The sequence below is a fragment of the Stegostoma tigrinum genome, chromosome 16 (genome assembly GCF_030684315.1).
Source record: "Stegostoma tigrinum isolate sSteTig4 chromosome 16, sSteTig4.hap1, whole genome shotgun sequence".
NCBI classification, from domain to species: domain Eukaryota; kingdom Metazoa; phylum Chordata; class Chondrichthyes; order Orectolobiformes; family Stegostomatidae; genus Stegostoma; species Stegostoma tigrinum.
In genome coordinates this window covers 13,055,681-13,081,769 of record NC_081369.1, presented here as the reverse complement: position 1 = coordinate 13,081,769, position 26,089 = coordinate 13,055,681, and the positions used below count along the sequence as shown (strand labels likewise).

The 26,089-nt window shown below is 41.0% G+C and overlaps 1 protein-coding gene across 2 annotated transcripts in view; it reads left to right on the top strand.

The window, feature by feature from the left end:
* The first annotated feature begins 874 nt into the window (after positions 1-874).
* Positions 875-26,089, top strand: part of gnao1a (guanine nucleotide binding protein (G protein), alpha activating activity polypeptide O, a) — a 221,916-nt gene continuing 196,701 nt past the window's right edge. Inside the window, exons 1-2 of one of the 2 annotated variants that reach the window (XM_048546344.2) lie at positions 875-1,506; positions 1,720-1,762. In XM_048546344.2, the coding sequence (XP_048402301.1) occupies positions 1,389-1,506; positions 1,720-1,762 (161 nt within the window). In that variant the 5' untranslated portion in view covers positions 875-1,388. The remainder of the gene's footprint in view (positions 1,507-1,719; positions 1,763-26,089) is intronic. The other variant, XM_048546345.2, reaches the window with a different exon arrangement.

Sequence of the window (26,089 nt, the reverse complement as noted above, 5' to 3'; positions counted from 1 at the left end):
ATTGATCCAGATGTGACTGTGTCAGAAATAGGCTGTTTGCCCGTCATATACAATCCGGGAGGTAAACGGTTTGGACAACTGGGATGACTAGGAGTAGAGGTTTTGTTGGGGGTGGGGGCCTTGGGAAACAGGTGTGTGAATGAACAGCTTTGGATCTCGCTGGGTTCGGAGCTCCGTTGACACCGGGCTGTGCGGACCCCCACCTCCACTGCCTGGGCAGTGGAAAGACGGCTGGGTTTACTCAGTGTTTGCATTGCCAGCAATTGCTGGAGAATTTTAGAGACACAAAAAAATGCACATGATGCCGGCGCTTCTTCTATGATTTGACACCGCCGCCCCCCCCCCCCCCAACGCCCCTAAAACCCGTCCCCTTTCCACTCTGTCAATGCGTCTGACTTTTGGAGCAGCGGTTCCCAGGTGGTCAGGTCCTGTAATAAGTGTTTCAGTGCCCTAATTGCGAGTTATTCTGTGGTCAAATCCGTTTAACAGCGTGACACGATGGATGTGATCAGTTTATAGTGCCCACTGTAATCTGCTGATGCAATAAACTCTCTGTCTCTCTCTCTCGCGCCCCCCCCCCCCCCCGTCCTATAACATTTGGATCGCGGGTCCCCGTTTGCCGTGAATACATGCAGCTTACAGTGCATATGAAACGTGTGAAAGTGTTTCAGGAATAGCTTGTGCACAGGGTGCTTGCATTGGGCCTGTCTTTTGCATTGCAATGCTATTTCATTTATTTGTGCAAATGCACGGATTGCATTCGCTCCTGCATTTTGGGGGTGGGGTTGGAAAGAGAGATTGCAGGATTTTGTTTTGTGGTAGCTGATGTGGATAGGAGTGGCCGACCCTCTCCTCCCTGTGTATGTGTGTGTAGGGAAGGTGCAGTCAGCAGTGGTGAATGCTGCTCGATTGGCGCAGGCTCACAGTCTGTTTGACGTCAGTGTGGAGTTGGGGCTGGCGCACTCTGTCTCTCCCTCCATTGTGAGCAGATCAACGATGCGATCGGCCTGAATCTCTGCTGCTACTGCTGCCGCTGCCGCCGCCCAGTCCAACAGCCGGCCAGAGCCCCCTTGTCCCTCCCCCCTCTCTCTCTCTCTCTCTCTCACTCCCCTCCCTGGTGAGACCTGCAACAACAACCGTCAAATCCTCCCTCCATCCCTTCCACAGTGTCACACTCACTCTTCTCCTGCTGCCCACCCAGACGGTGAAGGTAAAAGAAAACCAGCCCGCCGGTCCCCCCTCCGCCTCCCAGTCCAACTCCACACCCACGGGCTTTGGATGTGCGATTAAAAATCCCCGGCGTCTCCAACCGAGGGTTCAGTCCCAGAGAGCGAGCGAGTGAGTTGAGTTGACAAGGCCAGAGCTTGAGCTACTTTCCAGCACCAACCATGGGATGTACAATGAGCGCCGAGGAGAGGGCAGCCATGGAGCGGAGCAAAGCCATCGAGAAAACCATCAAGGAGGATGGCATTAGCGCCGCCAAGGATGTCAAGCTGCTGCTTCTCGGTAAGAGCCCGGTCTCTCTCTCTCCCCCTTCCCTTCCTCTGCCCCTGGCTGCCTCGTCAGGTGGATTGGAGGCTCCCCCTCAGCCGGCTGGTCATCCCGCTGCCCCGCTCCTCCACCCCACCCCCCGCTGCTTTCATCTCTTCACATCTTTTCCCCTCCCCAACCCTACTTTCTTTCACGTTTTCTCCCTTTTTTTCTCTCATTTTCCCACAGGGGCGGGAGAATCGGGGAAAAGCACCATCGTAAAGCAAATGAAGTAAGTGTTATTTTTTCTTTTTTAAAAAATTAACATTCAGTTTCTATTGATTTTAATAACGCATTTCTCTCCCTAAGCCTCATTTTAAGTCGAGACTGTACCTTGAGGTTAGATGTATATTGATGACAGGAGACCGCCATATTTATAGTGCTATAGTCTCAAGCCTCCTATCTCCAACATATTGATGGTTCTGGTGGAAGGATTGTCACTCTTTCCAACATATGCAGTCTGGTTATTCGGATTATATTTTTCGGGGTGGGGGTGGTCTTTATTTTCATGAATATCTCTGTTTCTTTGGAAAAGGGGTGTGGGTCAGATCTATTTGTGCTGGGGTGCTTGTCACCACGGGAGCAGCTGAGACTTCGCTTCGGAGGAGGGGCGCGGGTATGCATGTGTGTCTTAGCGGGTGGTGAGGAGAGAGAGAAAATCATCGTCAGCTACCAATTAACCTTTAATGCCAAGCTTTCATCTTTCAACATTTTTTTCTGTCATGTTTGATCGATTGAAACCGGCTGCGAGGCCAGTTATGTGGGATTTTTTTAAAATTACATTTTAAATGTGGATGTAAACAGATGGACAGCAGGTTGAACACTTGCCATTTCAAGGTTCTCTTCACCGAGATCTACCGATTCACTGTTATAAATAATCAGTCAGAATTCACTAGGGGGTCTCAGTAACTAGCGATCTTCTCATTGCTTGAGATTACCTGGATCGCACAGCGATTTGGTCCCACCCTTCCATATTTCATCCCCTGTGCTTTTTTCTTGAAGACAGTATGGCATGCTCACAATTTGAAGGGAAAAGGAAATGTATTTTAATGATAGCACATGTACAAACAAGTTGTCACTGTGCAAGGATGATTCCAGCCTCTCTGTTGATCTGTTATACTGACCAATGTCTTTCTGTCATGTACATGAGTGTTCTGTGTGTAATTCACTATAAAAAAAAGTTGTTAGGCACTGAAAATGACCAGCAACTAACAGTATGTTGGCCTTTACCTCAGGGATTCTGGAATACAAAAGCAAGGATACAAAGTTCTGAGCATGTTATATACTGAACAAAGCCTTGGAGAGATCCCATTTGGTGTGCTGTGTTCGATTCCAGCCATTCCCATTCTGGATTGAAGATAATGTAGTGTATATTTACCAGAATGGAACTGAGGCTTAAAGAGTTAACATATAAGGACAGGTTGCATAAACTTGGCTTGTGTTCCCTCGAGTTTAGATGGTTGAATGGTCTGATTGAGATGTTTAAAATAACAAAAAGGTAGGTACGAAGGAGCTATTCCCTTGGGTAAGGTAATGTAAAACAAGAGGGCACAGTTTTAGAATTATGTAAGGGCTTTTCTGAATTGAAATCAAGAACCACCTTTTCATGTAAAGAGTAATCCAGAGCACCCTTCCCCAAACAGCTGTAAATTCTCAGACAGTCAAAATTTTCAAGACTGTATTTGGAAGGCTGGCATTGGGCAATGGGATGCAAATGTAGATCAAAGGCTGATAAATGAAGCTGGGGATTAGATGATTGCATGGCAGAAAATGCTTCAGAATTTGGGTCTGCTTTTGCTGTCATCCATGACTGATGCAGCCTGCATATTATAGCTCGTGTTTGTGTATTTTTTTTTGTTACTACATATGTATTGACTTAGAGTAGAATACCACAGGTACATTGGATTATTTCTATGTATCATAACCCAGATCAACCAATTTCATATGTAACTGGTTGGATATGTGAACCAGAGTCTATCAAAGTCAAGTTTGTCATCCAAAAGTGAAGGTGCTCCAGCTTGGATCTGCATCTTTGTGTTGAGCTTTAGATTGGTTCAATGTGGTTGGCTTCTGATGCAAGTTTGGTTTGTGAAGTCTGAGTTTGAATCGGTGCAGAGTTGGTGAATTGGGCCTGAGCTGGTATCATACAGTATGGGTTGTGGGAGTTCTGGTTGGTGTTGGTATAAAATGACCTGGGTCTGTTTTCCAACCCAGGCTGGTGCATTTTGAATCAAGATTCAGGTTTTTAGCCTCGAGTGCACTCACACCTTCAACATCATCAGTATATACCCCTGCATCCAATCGTTCACCTCCTGCAACCTTTGTCCATGTCATTGTTGCTATGACAATCTTTCCTGGCCCACCTTCTCTTGTGTTCTACTGTCCATGAACTTGAGATCATCCAATGATCCAATGTTGTGACCTCATTCTTACTTAGTCTTGTTCACTCATCCTTGCAGTTTTCTCTGGTCCAAATTGACTCCCAATTTGGCAATACCCTATTCATTGTCATCGAGTGATTCCCTACACAGGAGGGTGTAATGCAGTCTGTAAGTCCATACTGGTTCCCCACGGGATAGTTCATACCCATTACCTTGATCCTCATAGCCCCACATAACCCCTTAATTCAATCAAGGACTCATGGCAATTCCATTTGAAATTGTTGACTTATTTCTGTTTCCACCACCTTTCTTTTAGAATTCTCAACCTTCAATTTCAAATCCCTCAGTGGAGTCCCTTGTTTGTCCCGGTAACTGCCTTCTTTCTTGCGGCCCCACAGCACTTGGAAATCTATTCTGCAGTAATTCTCGCTGCTTTGAGCTGCCCAGACTTTGATTGGTAATTGTACATTCACCTGGTGTAGACCAGAGCCCTGGCACTCTCTCCCCTGAACCCATGCCCAGCCCTTATCCTCTCCCTGCATCCCGCCCTCCAATACCTTCGTTTAAAGCGCTCGCCTTAAAACTTATCTCCCTGACCAAACCTTTAGTGACTTGCTCTGAAACTGCTTCATGTTAAAGGCGCTACATAAAGACAGCGTCTTGTTAGGTTTTGAGCTCAGGCTCTTGTGGTGAAGCCCCAGTCCTTGGCTGGAGCGCAGGGTCGGCTTGAAAACCAGTGTCAGGAGCCCCACGATGGGCTGTGTGTGTTGGGGGTGGTAAGGGCGTGTGGTGGTGGGGTTGGGTAGGGGAACAGAGCTGAGCCACCTGGCCGCCCGGGTAGCACAGTCCGAGCGGGAGCCGCCGAGCTCTCTCCCTGAGGCGGCTTCAGGGTGCAGCTGGGAGCCGGGGCCGCCGAGCGCTTTTCAGGCGCTTCGGCTGGTGGACAGCGCCCAGTGGGGAGAGAGGCTGCAGGCGGATTCGGGAGACTTCGGGCGGACTCGGCTCCTGGGGAGGGCAGTGGGTCAGTGTATCTATCGGTCTCCCCGGGATGAGGGAGCTGCACCAGTATTGACCGCTGCCCAGGCACATTGCCATTTATTTTGTTGTTGGCTTGTCAAGTGCGCGACCTTTTGGAAGGTTTTAGTCCCATTTACCATTTTCGCCTCTTTGGCCGGCAGCGCTGCGGGATTGGCTCACTGTCATCATCATCACAGCAAGAGAAACGCTGGAGCAAGATTTTTCGGAGACAGATGCTGGAGTGTTGAAATTTGGGATTCACAATTCTTCCAGTCACTGGTTGATTGGTTGGAAAGGTGGAACAGCTCAGAAGTGAAACCCTCGTCTGCTCTCCTTGTGTAGAAGGAGCCCAATGTTATTTTTTTATTGGTGCTGGGAAGGATCAGGAATAATATCTCTGCAGTTAGTTCCTGTAGCTACCACATAATGGTGAGACTCGTGCAGTTTTGCTATCAAAACTGAGACGTCATCATCAGCAATTTATACAACAGCTTGCATTTATATGGCATTTCTGGCATGGTGCAATGAACTAATAAATGCCATGCAATTCCAAAATGTAAATAGTATTCATACAGTTCAAACTAAATGAAATAGATTCATATATTTTACTGCATATTTTAATTATAGCAAACTAATTTGTGCCATCACCATGCTGCTGTCGGCTATCTAAAATAAATGAAATATCTATAAAACAGATTCCTCAATTGAATGTGATATTGTGGAGAATGAGTACATAGGTGTCACAGGCTCGGATGACACTGGTAAATCAGTCTAGATTTGCAGTCACTGTTCTGGTTGTGGAGTATGTTCAGTGTGTCGCTTGTTTGTAACATATTTCAACCTCTTTGTAGTATAATGTTTCGTGAACAATGATAATCGTATGATCCATGCAGAAATTGAGAATTCAGAGACTGTTTGAACAAACTGGACATGGTAATTTATCTCAAACATTGAAAATGTATTTAGGGATAAAAGTTATTCCACCGGGAATGATGTGCTGGCAATGGCATTAAACTAATCTTCATTAACTAAATAACTCTCAATTCTCCAGCATGCTTCAGTTTTAGAATAAGAGGATGGCAAATAAGGAACATTCCTCTGGTGTGAGAGGTTGATAGTTCTTCAGAATCATTTATTATTCTTAGTTGAACTGTCAAAAGAATAGACAAAATTCATAAAATATTTGGATTTAAAGGCAGCACAATAGCTCAGTGGTTAGCACAGTTGCCTAACCGTGCCAGGGACCTGGGTTTGATTCCAGCCTTGGGTGACTGTTGTGTAGAGTTTTTATGTTCTTCCTGTGTTGGCGTAGGTTTCCATTGAGTACACCAAAATTGCACAGTTTAGGTGGATTGGCCATTATAAATTGTCCATAGTGTCCAGGTGTATGCAATTTGGGTAGATTAGTTATGGTAACTGTGGGGTTGGGGGGATTGGGTTGGGTTGGGTGCAGGGTGTTCTTTTGAAGGGTTCATGCTAACTCAATGGGCTGAATGGCCTGTTTCCACACTGTAGGGATTCTATGATTTATTCAGACATTGGCTGATAGGTAGAGAGTAAGAACAGACCCAAATACTGGTCTTGGTCTCCTCAAGATTGAATCTTGTTATATTCAATAACATGTCAGATTAGAGTAAATTTGAGGTATTTGGTGCAGAACACCCATTGATTTCCTTCCAATGATATTTGAAAAGCCATATGTGTGGAGATGTATATGTTACAGTTGATAGATGCTGGGAGGTTCCCTGGTGCACACAAAAAAAGATTCTGGTGTCCCCAAACATTTGAAGATGCAATAATAAAACATGCACAGTTTTGGAATAGAGCAGTGTCAGTGTTGGAATCATAATTTCAATCTAGGTGGATCAAATGCCAGAGGCAAGTACAGATGAAGCCTAGATTAGTGTACGATGAAATTCTTCAAGGAAATTTTTGAGTAGGTGGAAGTCAGAATTCAATACAGTTATTTTGAGGATTGTTCCTTTTCTTATATGCATTGAAATTAGAATTGAAGGTGAATATTTTTTGAATGTCATGCATTGGCAGAAACTTCGGTATTGTACCACGTGTATAATATTGTGAACTTGCAAAACCTGAATCTTCGTGTCATATTACTGTTTAGTCTTAAACAATCTCTGCAACTATCAGTTATCACATGCACCATCTCAAACTTGAGACCATGAGCAACAAATAAACTGATGACTTTCAAGAATCTTCCTCATTGAGTCACTTCCAAATGGTTAGAAATTAATGTTTTTCAGATACATTTTCACAATGGTCAAGAAAGCTTGAGCATTGTTGAATTTCTTCAAAATCTGCAACAACAAGTAGGATTCAGAAATTTAGATGATCCAGTTTCTTTTTGTTTTATTTTAGAATTCCCTATAGTGCTATTGTTAGGTCCCTGATCTCTAGAATTCTTAATTAGCTATGGTGACAGTGAACTTGTTGCACCTGATCCAGTACAACTGGTTGTTTGTAAAGAAAGTCTGTCCATAAGGAGGGACAAGAATGCTTGTGTCTTATAATAACTCAGCCAAAAGTAGTAAGGTTGATGTTGCTTAAATGCCATCTATATATTTTAAATTTGTCATTTTATCTAAAATGTCATTGTTGGAGATTGTTTGTTTGTAGCTGCGTTTTCATGTAGTGATATTATTATATGAAACCAGAACCAACAAAGTGACTTCATGCTCCTGGTAAAGTTGAAGTGCATGACTTCGCATTGTTCTACAATCCTTTTAATGTTGTAGTTGAAGTTTTCCCCGTCTCTAATTTGTTGTATTTGCCATGTTCTATCGATGTGAGGTACTGTTCAGTCTCCTTTGAGGACGTTTCACATATTGTCCACTCTCCACTGATGCCATAAGATTTTGCTGTAGTGAAATCATAAATATACAGAATCCCAAGAGTAGCATTCCAAATTCGTGTGTGCTAAGTGATTTCCCAGTACTCCTCTTTCCCACAAGTTTCTGCAAACAGTCTTTAAAGAAACAGAAAAAAAAATGGATTAAAATACCAGCAAGCTTTATGCAGAACTTTTGGGAATAGCTGGCAGCTCAGATGAAGTTAATGAACTTCACAATACTAAAAGCATACAAGTTCTGAAAAAGAACTGGAATTTAAAATGTTTTCAACAATCTACAAAGTGACTCTTCAGAACTATAATTGTTTTGCCCACAATTGACTCTTATTACAGCAGTTTTGAGAATTTGAATATTTTAACTCATCTATTTAAGATTATGAATTTGACACTTTTCAGGTTCATAGTCCTGTATCTACTGTCAGTTGAATTTGTGTGCCTGAATCTTGTGGTTATCAGTTGAAAGAGTTCTCCTTCTCCATTTTCCAATACAATTATTTTTGTCTGATGTGGGCAATGAATTGATTAGAAAGCTTTCATTTTAATTCTGGAAATTGGTTTAGGTTCCAGTGTAGCTCAACAGATTGAAACAAAGAAGAGCAACAAAGACACTTAGAGAACAGGAATAAGCCCTTTGGCCCTCCAAGCCTGCACCGACATGCTTCCCATCACAACTAAAACCCCCTATCTTCTCCCTCTATTCCCATCCTATTCGTATATTTGTCAAAGATGCCCTTTAAATGTCACTTATACTATCTGCTTCCACTACCTCCCCTGGCAGCGAGTTCCAGGCACCCACCAGCCTCTGTGTTTAAAAAAAACTTGCCTTGCACATCACCTTTAAACCTTGCCCCTCGCACTTTAAACCCCGGTAACTGATTCTTCAGCCTGGGAAAAATCTTCTGACTGTCCAGTCTGTCCATGCCTTTCATAATCATGTAGACCTTTATCAGGCCGCCCCTCAACCTTCGTCATTCCGGTGAGAACAACCCACGTTTCTCCAACCTCTCCTCATAGCTAATGCCCTCCATACCAGGCAATATCCTGGTAAATCTTTTCTGTGCCCTCTCCAAAGCCACCACATCCTCCTGGTAGTGTGGCAACCAGAATTGTACACAATTTTCCAAATGTGGTCTAACTAAAGTTCGAAACGTTCATGAAAATTTGCTCTTTGGAGCAATTGCAGCGCATGCACGTACTTTTCAACCTTGACCCTACCAGGTGTTGGCCTACAACCTAGGCTACCCATGAATTTTATCAGTCAATAATTTGTCTCAAATGCTGTGATAAGTATGTGGCACTATGCGCTAGTTTTTCAGGTTATGTTTAAGGCTCAGTATTAAAATCAATTGCTGTGAAGTTAACGCATTTCATAATTAGCTATAACATCCTTGATAAGACAGGATTGATAGAAATTTCACCTGTGCCTAACTTATGCTGCATCTGATTTGGGAGCATTCCTTCAGATGGTACACAGAATCAATTTGGATGTGTCTAATGATCCTTTGAATGACAAAAGTAAAACGCGTTCCAATTTCCAAACACTTTTGTCAGTTTGAATTATTTGCAAGCAATCTTGCTTCCAACACAATGCTGACTTGTTTAGCTTTGAGGGAGTACTGCACTCCTGGAGATGCAACATGCCTGTGTTAGTTCAGGTAGATGTGTTGGGATTTTTTGTCACTGTTTTGAAGAGAAGTAGGAAGCTGTCTTAATGCCCTAATATTCCTCCCTCACATTGACAAAACTAAATTAACTGCCCAATTATTGTTCGTGGCCTTACTCTGTTAGAGACTGAAATAATTTTGCAAGGATATTGGACAGTAAACAACTGAAGAGTCCTGTTGTGGATGGATGTGTTGATGAGGATATGGGGAACAGGGGTTTTGTGATAGTGGGTACCCAGAAAAGCAGGAGGTTAGTGATTAAAAAAAAATCATTGTTTCGGGGCATGAAAATAGCACTTAGTGTCTTTGGGGTGAGGTTGGAAAATTCAGGCAGATCACAGTTGGTCAGTTTCAGTCGGAATGGCACAAATTCTGTAGGAAGGGAGCAGATCAGAGTTTGTGCTGCCAGTGGTGACAATTTTCATCTTGTTGATATTAAGCTGAATGAAGTAGTGAATAAACCAAAGTCTGGCATTGGGCAGGCAGTTCGATGAAATGGAGGCAGGTTAAGGATCAAAGCAAATGGCAGACAAGGGTGTGGCCGTGCTGTGCCAGTAAATGATATCTCTGAAGGGCAGAATGCATTTATTAAACAGAGGACCAAGGACAGATTCTGGTGTGATGGTTTGAGGGAAGAAAGAGAAGCTGCAGGAACACCTACTACAGTTTCTATCGATAGGACAGTACGGCGACAGTACTGTAGAGATGGATACTTAAAGGGAGATCATTTGAGGAGGAAGGTGCAGTTGACTATAACTAGAGCCTGTGGAAACAGCAAGATTCATTTTTTTTTCATTTCCTTTAGCATGACAATAACTTCAGCAACTGCCTTGACCTCACATTTCGGAATTCCCTCTTTAAACCCTCTCTTGATTTTTTCCACTTTCTTTTTAAGAATTTTGCTTTATATGCAAACACCTTGGCCAAAGTTTTGGTTACCCTTCCCAATATCTTGCCCTTTGGCTAAACCTCCTTTTTATTTAATTGTCTTGTTAAACGCTTGAGATCTATAAGCTAACAGAAAGCTAAGAGTTGGCGGAAATGGGACTTTTTCAAGTTGGCAAGATGTCACAAGTGTTGCGCCGACAGGACTGGTGCTGGGATGTTTTCCATTTAAAATGCATGTATGTGACTTGGATGAAGAGCATGGTTGCCTAATTTGCTGATGCCATGAAGATAGGTAGGAAATTAAGTTGTGAAGAAGACAGAAGGAAGCAAAAAGAAATATAGATATGTTAAATGAATGGGAAATAATGTGGCAAATTGAGTATAAAGTGGGAAATTGTCCACGTGGCAGGGTGAATGAAAAAGAACCAGTATCTAAGTGGTTAGAAATTGTAAAGCTTTGAGATGCATAGGGATCTGGGTAACCTCATGTACAAATCACAAAAGGTTAGTATGCAAAGTTGGCAAGCCTTTAGGAAAGCTAATAGAATATTATCATTTATCATAAGGAGAAATTGCATACACAAGTAGGGATGTTATGCTTCATTTAGACAGGAGTACTGGTAAGACAGCATCTGGAGTTCTGGCTGCGTACAATATCGTCACCTTATTTAAGAAATCATGTAAATGTGTTGGATGCATTTTAGAGAAGATTGACTGTAATATATTCTAATACCTGATAAGGTGGCTTTCTTATGATGATGGGTTGCTCAGGCCAGCCTTGAGTCTGCTGAGGTTTTGAGGACTAAGACATGATTTAAATGAAATCTGATTCTGAGGGGTCTTTACTGTGTCAATATTGGAAGGATGTTTCTTCTTGTGGGCAAACCTAGAATTAGGGATCACTGCCCATTTATAACAGATGAGGCAAACCTTTTCTCTGAGGGTCATGAGTCTTTGGAAATTTCTTCCTGGAAAATCAGTGGAAGCAGAGCCCTTGAATATTTTTAAAGCAAAGTTTGAAAGCTTATCAAATATTGGCAGGCTTGTGGATTTGAGTTTGCAATCATGATCTTATTTAATGGTGCAGCATGTTGGAGGGATTGATGTCTTACTCATGTCCCTAAATCATATGTTTGTATTATGCTCCTGGTCATCAAGTCTATCCCTTCTAAATTTCAAAAAGCCATTTTATTTTAAGAAGTACAAAAGATCGACTTGAGGAATCCAAATTCAGAGCTTCAGGAGATCTAAAATGGGACAGCACTTTCAAGTTCCTTAGAGAGTGGAAGGTTGGTACTGGAATGATAGTTGGAAAGACCAAAGAAAGGTGATATGCGAGGTTAGGTAATGAGTTGGATAAACATTAATAATATTGGCTAGAATTGGAATGAGGAAGTCGAGTTGTGTGGCAAGGAATTAAGCGATCGGTAGATGATTGTTGGATGATGGTAGCTTGAGAAAAGTGCTTCACCAATAGGAAATGAGGGACCAGTTGAGATGGAGAGGAAGTAGCAGAAGTAACTACAGAGATGATCTTGATTTTTGAGAGGGAACTCTTGAGATAATGGAGAATGATGAGAGATGGTGGGAAAGGCTGAAGAAGCCATTTATCTTGTCCTTCGGGATCATCCTGGATTACTGGCTGATTTTGGCTACGTAAAAGTATAAGTGTGCAATGTAGCTGGGTCCCATCTTTGGCTAAGCCAGGCACGTAGACATCTCATTGGAGCTTATATTCCTCCTGTAAGGGGCAAGGAATGATGATGAAGAGTGATGGCTCCAATACTAATCTCTTTGAACAAATGATGACAAATCAATTGTGTATTTCTTGTTTGTTGAATTTTCAGCCTGAATTGATTTCAGATTTTATCTCGAGCAGTGGTGTATGTTTCTGCAGGAGAGAGTAGCAATGTCAATTCCTATTTCCTCTGCTCCCAGTCCTTTTTGCAAATTTATTTGTATTCATTGGCAATCAGAAAATACTCTGATTCAATAAATCCCAGTGCATTTATATCTCTTCTTTCCGTCTAAATGCAATGGATAATTATGTGGTTTTCATTTGAATGTATTCATTATTACAGACTTACATAGGGAAGAGAAAGCCCTACAGAAGGTTATGACAAGAATGAGAACTATTTTATCTGGAAGAGCTTGTCATTGCCATTTTTCCACCCCTGGCAATGCTGTCTTCAGGTGGGGACGATCATAGTATCTGGTGTCTAACCCCCTATTCAAGTATTCAAAACACCACAATGAGCTCCTCCTTTAAATTAAACAACATCGCTGTTGTTGGTTGGTTCACTCAATTGAATGCTTTTGGTGCAAACATGTCATCTTCCTGCTAGGTAACATCATCAGTGTCATGTAGCCTCCATTGAAGTGCTGTTCGGCCCCACTCTGAATTTATTAAACAATAAACAACATCACCCTTGAAAGAATGTTTCCAACCTTTTACACTATTATACACCAGAACAAGTTTTGGGATGGAATATGTTGTGAGCCCTGATGTCCTGAGCTACAGTGGAAAGTAAAATGTGAAGTACTTCCCTCTCTTAGCAAATATGAAAAATCTCCAGTCCCATTCTGCAGAAGGAGAAATGTAGGCTAAGAATAGAAAATTTTGAGAGGAAAGCATGATCAACTATTGCCTTTCAAACTCAACGATATTGTCATCTAGAATCTTAATGTGTTGATTTGTTTATAGAGTTGCATTAGATCTGAAATGTTTATTACAGCCTGACTAACTGCACCATTTGTGTTCCAGTTAAGTGATTTTAAATTTTAAATGAGACACCACTCCACTTTTAGAGAAATGAAAGATCATATCTCTTTATTGTGAGCTCATTTGTTTCTTTGCTCCTGCTTTGTTTATGAGAATGTGCCCTTGTTCTGTCTGCCCTTTTTGGACAATCAGGTATGCTGAAGTGTCTCACTCTAATGATCACATAATCCTTCGATGCCAAATATATGTCTCTTGTTGATAATGCAGTTCTGCTCACTCTTTTTCTTCAGCGTTCCTTCCAAATATTTTCTATAAGTCTTTAACTTGTGTAAACTTTGGTGCTTTATATCTTTAAAAAAAATGCTTAAGCACTTTTAATAAAACATCTTCCACAAAGTGAACAATTGAAATTGCATGTTACTCGATCGCATGAGACGACCTATAACCTTTGTTTTGAATTGATAAGATATACAGATGAATACACTGTGCATTATTAGAGACTGTTAGTTGATTGTGATATTTGGAAGTAGACCTTTGATTAGAAAACACATCCCAGAGAAATTGATATATAAAGTGCTTGCATTCAGCTGCTGCGAAGGAAATTGGGGACAGAGTCCACTTTTATTTTGGGTCCTGATTTGCATCATTTTGGAAAGAACCCACCTGTGCTTTCTTCGGAGATTCATGTGGCTGTTTCATTGGAACTTTTTTATTTAACCCCCCCCCCCCCCGCCAAAAGAAGGAATGTTCGCATCAAGCAACATCAGTTTCTCAGGCACAGCGGAATATTTCTGAAGCAAAACTACCTGTCTTGAAGCAAGATTAGGGGTTCATTAGAAATTTCTTTGTAATAGTGCTGTGCATGGACTGTTTTTCAAAAAGGAAGTTGTGTTGTGGTAGGAGATTGCAGTTAGCATTAATTAGGTGAGCAATGGAGAGAGCCACTCTATATTGCGCCTGTCTCATATACCTGGTTCAGGAGCACCCACTACATTCGATGGAAGGTTTATTCCTCAAGACTTTGATCATCTACTGTGCAACAAAAATGTAAATCAGACAGAGAAGTAATTGATGAGAGGACTGTCTCTAACCTTAACATGTTAGTAATTATTTTAAGATTATTTGGACAGAGAAGGCTTCACTGCTCCTCGCAGAAACAGGTGCTAATTTGTCGTGCAACCGCTACTTGTTGCCACGTTTGGTATAATTTCTGATGATTTGGAGGGATTAAATTAAAAATGGGCCCTTAGCTGCCGGAAAGAAGGACATCGAGGTACACATTGATCATGCGGTGATGGTGGCCCAGGATTAGCACTCAGCAGGTCCTCTTGGCTACACAAACAAGAAATAAAAATTATCATGGATGTGACAGATTCTAAGACTTATTCAGTTTCTATTTGTAAGAAATGTCATTTTAATATAAAACGGTAGCTCACCCGTTGTCCAATTTTAGCATGGTTTCCTCTTGCTGAAAGCTGTATTCTAATTAATGTGTTGGTGGGTGGGGCTGTTGAAATGCCCAATTTAAGACTGCATGGAAACATTGTTTGAGTCTCAAAGATGGTGTTGTTGGGATTCTGATCCTGATCCTGATCCTGAACATGGATATCAGATGTAATCTCCTTCAAAGAGTCCAGGCAAGAAGCTGCCTCTGGGGATATTGCTCAATTAGGGAGAATGGATGGCCCTGAAGAGGTGGGAGCTTCTGAAGTTGCTGATGATTAGCAGACTCTCTCTTGCAGAAATGTGCATTAAACTGCTCCTTAATTGATGTCCAATGTTGACTGTACTCTTAGAAAAGTCTGTCTCTCTCTCTCGCTCCCCCCGCCCACCTTCTCTCACGCATGCTCGCTCGCTCTCGCCCTCTCTCGCACACACTCTCTCGCACACATACTCTCTCGCACCCACCTGTGTGCCTGCGTGCCACCCTTTATTCCATAGGAGAGCATACAAACATACAAATCCAACGAAAAACATCTGATTTACACGGGGAGAGAATTTCCTTATTCCTTACCAACTCCACTGCTGCAACTTCACCAGAGATGAAGCGAGTGCCCTGTGTGTAGCTATGTAAGGTGGTGGTGCTGGAACTAGTGCAGCTTTGAAAATGTTCCTGTTTCGGCTTTGAAAATGTTCCTGTTGGTTCTGAAGTTGCTGATTTATTTTGTCTTCAGCCTGTTCTTGCAGAATTCATTTTGATGCCTTAGATTGTGATGGATACCGTTTGTCTTCATTGCACTATGATACAAATCAAATACAAGACAGGTGTGTAGCCAGGCTTGTTCAGTTTTTCTTCCATGTGTTTGCTACACAGATCGGTTTGATTAATAGCTTTCCATTTCAACTGTGAAACTTTCTAATTGTAGATGAATATTCAACAGTCACTGAGAAAAGCTTCTAACACTTGGGAGTGTTTATTATTTTGGAATACATGTTTTCCCATTTTGTGCTGTGTGCCAAGAACATTGACTACAGAGATGCTGATGGAGATCATACTGACCATATGCCAACAGAGGCCAAGCAAGCCCTAATAAGAGAACGTGTTGACAAACTCTAAGATAGCTGATGCTATGTCACCTGCTGATGAGGGGCAAACTGATCTCTTGCCAGTAGAAGCCATGTCAGTTACAAGCTGAGAGAAAACATGCCAGTTCTTTGCCAAGAGACTGAACTGATCATGTGGAGAGACAACCTGTATTATGTTGCGTGTTCATGTGGCAAACCAGTATGTGTCAGAATTGTCCATAGTGATACAAGTATTAAGGGTTTTGCCAACTAATTACTGTGCAGGCTGCTCACAGAGAAATTTCATTGGGCGACGGTTTGCCCAGACTATATCTAGGATAGAGCCACTGCTGTGTCATGATTACCAATGCATGTGTTTACATTGAGTAAAGCGAGCAAGTTAATTTAGAAATAATAATGCTAGAATATACTCTGAATCATATGCAGCAAAGTGTTGTTCCATTGACTGTGTATCAGCTAATTTGTTTCAGTGGGAAACAATGATGAATGAAATTTGTGATTCTCGACCATATTACAGAACCCACTGTTTAATTATGTTAAAACGACATAATGTTAAATGCTACCAAAACTACGTTCTGCATGTGTCAGTTAAATAATAACTACCATAATACAGAAGACTGCTACTTTCATGGTGCGCTAATGAGACTGTCTCGGGCTGTTGCCCCATAGTATATGATGGACAGTGACACAACACGATCAGAGTGTTTCCAGTAAGAATGTAGAAATGTATTACCCCAGTCTAGCTTCATGGCATATTTTAGCAAAAACCTACTGGCTACATCACCACCTGCAAGTTCCTCTCCAGGCTGCTCATCATTCTGACTCGGGACCATTTTGCAACATCAGAATCCTGAAAATCTCCTTCCTAACGGTGCTGAGTCTCCCAGCACGATATGGATTGCAGCAGTTGAAGAAGGCAGATAAAAAATTCTGCTCAAATATGTGGCTACATCATGGTTTGGATAATGCCTTTAGTTTATGGAAGGGTTTATGGTTGCAACCAATATTGTTTCTAATATAGCTGAGACGATATTATTCTGATTATGCTAAGAGAAGCATTTTTTTAAAATTATGAGAATCAATAGCTGCAAAGAAATGTCTAATCCTACAGGCTTTAAGTTAAAGCTTGTTTTAAACATGATTTTCCTGATTTTAAAATTAGAGTAAAAAGTCCATAAAAATTGAGTTGGGTAAACTTTATTTGTGACTTTTTTTTCTCATGATTCATGTACACGTTTTATCCATTTTGTCAGAGACATGTGACAACTTGCCAACTACTTGGTTTAGAAATGCCAACTGTTAGTATTATGGGTGCCAAGAGTTTTGTCTTAGACATTTTGTTTGGTAAAGTTCTTCAACTTTAAAAGAAAAGGATTATGCAGACCTGGTACAGCATATGCGGGCATGTTTTTTTTGTTGAGTGTTATACAGAGCAAATTCTTAAACCTGTTTCCAGTATGTGCTAACTGATTCTGCTGCACAGGAGCCAGTGGAATCCCTTACCCATTAAACATGGATCAGGTACTGGTAAATGAACTCCAGCAACTGTCAGTGCCTTCAGTAGGGTAAACTTCAAAAAGATTTTTGTTTTTCAAATAAATAAGAATGAACATTATTGCTTAAGAGAGAGAGTACTTGTTGACTGCTCCAAAATTAAACCAAAAATAAAAGAAGATGGGATAAGAAATAAGAACGGGATTTTCTCCAGGAACAGTGGGAAGATGACCATTTTTTTCAGGTTGTTGTGCACTGCGTAAAACGGTGATGGAGAACAATTCAGCAGACCCCTTCCAAAGGGAATAGAAAAGGAAAAGATTGCAAGGCTAAGGGGTACTTTGGCTAATGGGATTGAACTTTCAAAAGAATCAGCTCAGACATGAGAAGGAAAATGACCTCTTGGGCTGTAAGATTGAGTTTGTCGGTTTATCTAATTTGTGCCAGGAGAGTGCCCGTTCAAAGAAGCCTGACTTTTCATTACTCTATACACTGAAAGATGAGTGCAGTCCTTCCATTGAATGGGTCAATAAATCTTTTCTGAATGGCATCTGACTAACAATTTGTAGAACTGATTGAGTGTCTCAATATCCTGTTGTTTTGGACCAGTCAGTTCTACTGATGCAAAGTGATAATTTCACAAGTTTTTACTAGACTGCAAGCACTTGGTACAGCAAAGTTAATGTCTTTGGCAGCTTCTGCCTTTCCTGAAGAACATTATCACCTTTATTTCACCAGAAGTAATCAGGACAGTCACATAGAATACATTGAGAACATTTTTATCCCATAGAATTTGATCTGCAAAAAACTAAACAGTGTTTTCACAATCCCTGCAAATGCCTATCTTGTGTAGTACCTCTTGACCGTTCTGAACAAATAGCTAACCGTGTTGCATTACTTTAATCAGGCAACTTATCACCAACCAACCATCGCCAATTACGGCTGTAAAATAAGTGCTGGATCAGTCAGCTCACGTCCTGCAGATGAATAAAAGAAAAATCATAAGGTTGCATTTCGTTGTTATTTTATGTAGATGGGTTTCACCTTTGCAGTAAATTTAAATAATAGATACCACGTGTGAAGACCCAGACTGATTCTGAATAAAACTGAGCTTGACTTCTTCTGTGAGGGCATCTTGCTTGTGTAAGTCCTTCTACCTAGCGACATGTCTTGTGGAAACCAAGCTGAGCTGACCTTATCCATCTGCAAGAGCATTATTGTGGAAAATTGGCCATCCTTGCCTTCTTACATTCGCTCTTGCAATGAAACCCTTAAGCATTGTTGCAACTTCCAGACTTGACTATAACACTGACGGGGCGGCACGGTGCCTCAGTGGTTAGCACCTTCGGGTGACTCTGTGTGGAGTTTGCATGTTCTCCCCAAGTTTCGTCTGGGTGCTGCAGTTTCCTCCCACAGTTCAAAGATGTGCAAGTTAAGTGGCTTGGCCATGCTAAATTGCCTATCCTGTACAGAGATATGCAGGCTAGGTGGATTAGCCAAGGGAAATGCAGGGTTACAGGGATAGGGTAGAGGGTAGGTTTGGGTGGGATGCTCTTTGAATGGTCCATGTGGACTTGATGGGTCAAATGGCCTGCTTCCATGCTGCGGGAGATTCAATGATTTTCTGATCTCATGCTTACTAAAGTCCAATTTGTCTAATATATGGCTATACTATACGTTGCTGTGCACTAAATCCTGCTGGCCTTTTGTTGGCTATGCTTCAGTTCAAGAACTGATCTCGCAAGGAATTAATTAAGGGGTACAGGGAGAGTGCGGGCAAGTGGAGTTGAAATGCCCATCAGCCATGATTAAATGGTGGAGTGGACTCGCTGGGCCAAATGGCCTTACTTCCACTCTTATGTCTTATGGTCTTAAGAATGGGGCCTCCTCCGGGTCTGGATCTTATGCTATGAGTCATGTGACGAAATAGGCCAATTCTCAGCCTACATGTGTCTGGGAAAATGGACAATTGTCATTCCTAAGCAGAGAAGCACCACTCTGTGTGAGGGTGATTTTCTCTGTTTGAACCTGTTCTGTAGATGGCCTAATGGTTTCAAAAAGCTTCATGTCATTGCGGTCAGCATACCCTTGAATCTCTTGGCCTTTCTCTCCGCGCCACGTGCCCTTTGTCTTCTGGATTCCTCTTTCAGCATTAGCCTTGAGCTGTCTGAATGCTCCCGCCTTGACTTGCAACTTGAAACATTCTGCCAGGCAATTAAGTCTGTACGTTTCTGTTCCAGAAGGTTATCTGTTTGAGCATCAGTTTTGTTGAACCAGTTGTGGGTGACAAGGATGTTCAAACCCAATGGTTTGCGTGGAGATGTTGAGCACAGCTGATTTTATTTGGTCCCACCATTCTGGTATTAATTTGGATGCCTGGATATTTTCTAGACTGTTTCCAGGATTCTCCATTCATTTGGGCTGAGACATCAGTTATCTTTCTCTTGGAATGTTGTGTACTGTGGTGTCTCAGTGCTAGGGTATTCAAGTTGGTCATCTTCCCAACAGTGATCGGTCCTCCCCAGTGGATTGTGGAATACAGAAATCACTTAAATTGGAAACGGTGACATAGTCAAGGAGGCACTAATGCTTTACTCCAAGATATTTCCAAGGGATTTTGTCTTTGTTTTAATGAAGCTACCCTGAGCTCACTCATTAGCAAGAGGTGCCATTGGCTTTTTCCATCCTGTTTTTCCCAGTGTGTCCTCGTTTTTCCCAGTTGTTCTGCTCCAGCCATTGGCAGCACAGCTGACCCTGGCATGAAGGTGTTTGGGAATGGTCACCATTGTTCTTTTTTGGGATGGCGGTGAAGATTTCATTGAGACCACCTTTCATTTAACAGGAATGCCTGTTGGCTTGGATGTGCACGAGAGTGGCTTCTGTCTGAAGTTACTAAGCAGAGTTTTTCAGTTGGAATGGAAGATCAGGACCATGACCGTCCCTCAGGTTTTTCAGCTGTATAACCCCTACAGCAAACAAGGACATTTGCATCAGAACAGGATGCTACAGAACAGCTGCTAGCCAGTGATAGTGAGAAACCTCTGCAAAGGGAGATGTAAGCCTGACCTTGGGACAAGTACAAAGCTATTATTACCTGCATCTCCCATGAGTAGATGTGTGATGTGTCATCAGGTGTGATTTGAGAAACCAGTGGTTGACCATGGCAGGAGACCAATCTGCAAAGGGTTTCATTCGTACTATTTGGGCAGAATGTGATTGGGGGAAAAAGTTGATGATTTGTTGGAACAGTCTCTAAATGTCACATTATGTGAATGTGAATTTTTGTAGTGACTTTGGATGTCATTTGAAAAATTTAATAATAAGTTAACAATGTGATGCTGAGAGGTGCTTTAAATCTCTGCACTAGATTTATACCTTGGATTGGAGAGGAAAGGGGCCACTGTAAACCTACATTGGAATTTGGTGTTTATATATCCCTGTTGAGGGAAGTCTTAATAATTACATCTTGAAGAAAATAGTAAAATATGTACCAGGTAGTTGGATGAAGTAGGTTGGAAAGAGGCTCATATGTAACATAACTAGAAACATGCAAATGGCCTGTTTCTGTGGGAAGAAATTCCACATATTTCTACAGAAAATGGGCTGTTCTCTTATTGCAATTGAATTAACTACAAGTATAGTTTAGGAATCAGAGATGATCTGTAAATTTTGACAGCACTAGTTGACAGGATTAAAAACCACTGGAAGATATGAAGGAAAGTAATCCAGCACATGATGACAAAAAAATGCATCTTAAAAACCATTATTATTTTTCAGCTGAGTGAATGTAATACCTAACCTGACAGATGTTTGGGAGAAGATTGGTAATGGCTGAGAGTTGAGCAGGTATTCACTGAGAATGGAGGGGGGAATGCAGTCAAGCGTTGCATTTGTCACACTAAATTGTTTCATTGGAACTTGAAGCTGATCAATAACTTGCACTCCGCAGGGCAGCATTTTCAGTGCTATCAGTTACTAGAGCAGCCTATCCATAGGCCTGACTGTAAGCACTAAATACCAGACTTCCACAAATTGACAATGAAATAAGAGCAGCTGCCAAAAGGAAATGTGATTAACTCACATTAGGCCAAATTCCATTTATGTTTAATAGCAAGACTTGTACATCTGTATAGAGGGAAGAGCAATACAGATTTGTACTTTGGCAAATGGCCACAATTAGTGATTACTTACTAAAAATACCCATTTAGTATGGATGGAGATGGGAGCAGATTTTTGAGGGGAAGAAATGGAGCTATTTGGGGTTCATTTTCTAGAGTCCAATCACTGATTGTTAATCAACGTTAACATGTTTTCCAAGAGGCATATGTAGAAAGAGGTTGTGTTCTTTGCAGGACAGGTTTGAAATCATACTGTTGAGCAGTATCTCCTCCAGCAATGATCTCTGTCATGAGTTTAAGGGATTCTGATTTTATTTGTTATAAAGAGCTCTATGTGGAAGATACAGGATGGTTACAAATATGAATTGGTATTGCAATTCCTTACCTACAACACAAAATGTTTGATTCAAGCAGAAGCACGTCTCAAATGTAAAAAGTCGGCTGACTTCTGACTTCCAAATCATGTCCTGTTTGTGAGTCATGTGAATTTTCACTGCAATATAAACAGCTTTGCGAGTATAAACAGTCAATTCACGATTCAGACAACAGCGTGCTTCTGGAATAGATTTTCATTTTGTCTAACAGTGTTTTATTGGTATTTACTAAATTGCAGTGCACACACAATTGCAGATTTATTGCTTACATTTGCGGTTTATGGAGATACTGATCCAAATAGAAAATATATTGGCAAAGAAAATGCGAAAGTCATAACATAGCTATTATTCCCCTGAACATTTTCCTCTTTGATTCTCCTTAACTCCGTGTGTAAGCTGTTTCCCCTTCCTGTCAGCTTTAAATAAAGTCTCATCATGCGGCCTTTATTCTTGCTTATTCTGTCTATGGTTCCCAAGACTAGATAACTCCTCCTTTCTGATCCTCAGACTTCAGGCTTTTAAAACCCAAGCTTAGCCGCAGCAAGTCTAGACTTCTTGATTGCTTGGGAAAGACAAGTGACTTTGGACTGTAGATTCCCAATATTTGACATCTTGTGATTCTGTCCTTTTGTCGACTAATTGGTAGAGATTCAAAGCTGTGATTAGTCAATTGTTCATTTTTATTTTGTTAGATGACCACCAGAATGATGGAAAGTGAACTGGATATGCCTTGGGGATAGTAAGAACTGCTGGATAAACACAGCAGGCCAAGCAGCATCAGAGGAGCAGGAAACCTGATGTTTAGGGTCAGGACACTTCTTCAGAAAGCTTTCCTGATTCTGCCTGGTCTGCTGTGTTTCACCAGCTCCACACGGTTGCCCCTGGATATACTTTGGGTTCTTTATCACCAAGTAATTCTGATATATGCTGTCATTTCATCTTTTTCAAGCTTGTTAGTGTTGCCTTTTGCCTTTTTTTGAGATAGTAAAGTTGCAGTTCTATTTTTCTACAAAATGACCATACTTACATTCTTGCTGCTTGCTTCTACCCGGATGTGCATTATTTGTTTGTGTTTTCTGTCACAATTACTGGAAATTCTATATTTGAATGTAGCAATGAATTACATTTTTGAAAGACAAACAAGGAGAATGCTTCCTTTATCAATAATTAGTAACCCAGTGCCAAAGTTACATTTTCAAGCCACACCTTTCTGTGATTTATTTTTGGGATTCAATTAACAGAAGCAAGCAGCTAATAGATTTTCTACCAACATATCACAGCACAAGGACAGGTTTTCATAAACAGACCAAGACTTTGGTAAACTAAACCCTTACTGTGAGTTCTCAGAATTGAGTACATCATTTGATGTGTTATTGGTCTATAGGTATCATACAAGGTTCTCAACATTTTCGCAGTATGATGCTGGCAGAAGATACCACATTGTTCATAACAGATTAAATTGTTCAAAGATAATGTTCAGACTTATTTACAATTCGGACAATACATAGAGACTGTAAAAGATAGCCAACAACAAAAATATTTAATAGAATGTGTTCACAAGGAATTCTTAAAAATTCTCTTTAGGATGGAGTGCTTTGTAGACTTTCAGAAAGCAGCCTTGATAGGAAATTTCAATTCTGAGGTCCAGTCCCTAAGTCCAATTAAATCTGTATAATCAGAACCTCATTTTTATGATGTGTGGAGGCTTTTCAGGTTACAGCTGTGCTGTTGAAGTTAACACAAAATCTGAGTACAGCTTATCTTGTGCTTGTGGAGATGGTTGTTAATGGCAGGATGTTCTTGTCTATCGGCAAAATATCTTCCATTAATGGTTTGGCAATTGGAGTAATTGAATTTCTCCATTCTCTGGTCTGTTAACCATCATAAATTAACATGTTCTGCAGACAGTTCCACCCAGCAAGCAACTTTCAGCCTAATTCATTTCTAGGGCAGAGATAATGGCTGAAAGAATCTTTGTATTTTATTGCTGAGACTTGATTGCGTGAGTTTCTGCCCCTTTGTTCCTGAGCGCTCTCTTATCTCTTGAGTTTCCAGATCTCGTCTGCTGGCCAGCCTTCCTGGAGGCTGCCTAACTACTGTCTCTATTCTGAAATTTGGTATTGATTTTAATCTTAGCTGTACTTTACATAACAGATCGAATTTTGTATTTTGTGCTCCATTTTCATCATAAGGACGTTCATTCAAAAAAAGGAAGCAATGTTAAAACTGTTGAGAATAAACAAAGCAGTATCAGTTTTTTGTTTTGTTTAACCCAATGTGCACTATTTTATATCCATCAGGAGCAGGATAATTCCACTTGCTGTGGCTTCAGGGCTGTTATTTTCCAGCTTCAGCTGAAATGCAAAACAAAGCAGTTTGTGTCTGATTTAATCTACTCGTGAGTCCACTTACTTCTTGCCTTCATTGAAGCCATGTTAACCCCTTTTGTAGGATGAGTTTTGGCTGGTTGTCAATGGATTTGTTGTCACCTGAATCATTTAGTTTGTGATCCTGGCGTCACCGATTTTAAACATGTCAAGTAACCTTGAAGTGAGGGGTTATTTTTCTGTTCTCTTTCTGTCTGAGAGACACGCACATTCTTCATGGTTCATGAGGTCATGACCTTAGGGTGTTGCAAAGTAATTTACAGCCAATGAGATATTCCTTGAAATTGTTGTAACACAGGATCCCATCAGCCAACTTGTGCAAAGAGAGAACCCAAAAACACCAAAGAGATAAAAGAATCTTTTTAGCTATCAGTTGAGGGATAAATGTGACCTGACAGTTGCTTACAGAAATCTTCATTGATATCAGGTACAAGGAAGAAGATTGCAATGAATTGTTCCCTTTCCTTCCTTTTTTGTGAAGGCTCCCCCTCACCACTTTCTCCTTAACGACATCAGTAAATTGCCATGTAGAGACTTGTGGGTGAAAATCAGCTTTCTTTTACCATTCCAAGAAAGTTGTGACTAAAAACCAAGTGAAACCTAGATGATTTCAGTTGGCTTGTGATTCTTTGAAGGAAAGGTGAACAGATGGCCTGCAGTGTACTCCCAGGGTTGCACAGAGCACCAATTCAAAGTGCTGAAAAATGTTCTTCGTTTGCCCTTGTGGTTGAAGTGAAATGCTTCTTCATCACAAGACATTCCACTTAAAGATGGCAGACAAAAATAATGAAACCAATCGCATCTATGATGGGCAGAGTTATGAGATAGGCAAAAGGGTCATTCTTCAGTGATAATCTGTGCTGATTCGCAGTCAGTGTGGAAGCCAATGCTGTGTTTATAAGATAAAATAACATATGATAATTGTATTTGTATTTTAAGATTGCATTTATTTCTGCTAATGCAAATACCCCAAGTAAGTTATTAAGCCACTCAGGAATATTATGTACAACTTGTGTCACTGCTATATCAGTTCACCTCTCTATTACCATTATAAACCATTATGCTGAACATTGAGGCTACATTTTACTGCCATTTTAATTTTATCGTTTTGCAATTAGTCTTAAAAAGGTCTTAAAAATGGCAAAAAAGGTTCATTGAAATCATTCTATTCAAATTCTGTTCTTACCCTAAAGAAAATCAACCGATTTCAAGTTCTCTGGTTAGAAAAGAGGGGACATGCAATGATCTAGGATGCTTCATGACTTCAGCACATGCTGAATTGCTTTGCATTGATACTTGGTGAAGTTCATTGATGCATAGACATTGACCAGGACTAGACTAGAACTTTAACTAGATACATGGATCTTTTACACTCCCCTGCAGGCCTGATGTGAAACTTCTCATCTGAAAGACGACATCTCTGACTGGGCAGTGCTTCCTCTGTACTGCATGGGAGTTGGATTTAGTGCTGACCTTCCTGCAGTGCAGCTTGAAACTGCAACTTGCTGACACAAATCCCAGAGTCTTGCTGACTGAGCCTGGATTGCCAACCTGCCATCCTCCCTGTGCACAGAAATATCAGCATCTAAAAAACCAAAAGACAATTAAATGTCCCCAGCCTGGATCTTGCTCTGGGCATTTATTCTTCAGCTATTGGTATGGAATTTGTGATACAACATACCTTAGTCCTCAAATGAATACAGATTACTATATGAATTTACCAAAAAGTAGCTTACAGACGTAGCTGAAAGGCAGTGGTTTTCCAACAGATTCTAGTTTCCTCCTTGATCCCACTAGATCGCAACTTTACTGGGACAGGATGTACACCAGTCCTACTCAGATTCAATTGAATATTTTTGTCTGGCTTCTTCTGGAATTCCTCCTCTGCCTGTTGGGGACTGTGAATATTGCCAGAGGTTTCAGAAACCTAGGTGGCTGCAAACATTATAATTTGAAATGTAATTAAAATACTGTAGAATCACGACATGGAATACCTATTGTGGTGGAGTCAATGACAGCAAATATAAGCTATTCCTGATATTTTCAGTTCATTTGTGCAACACTACCTAACAAGCTATTACGAAATACACAGGCCATTGCCAGCAGGAAACCTCTAAATTGC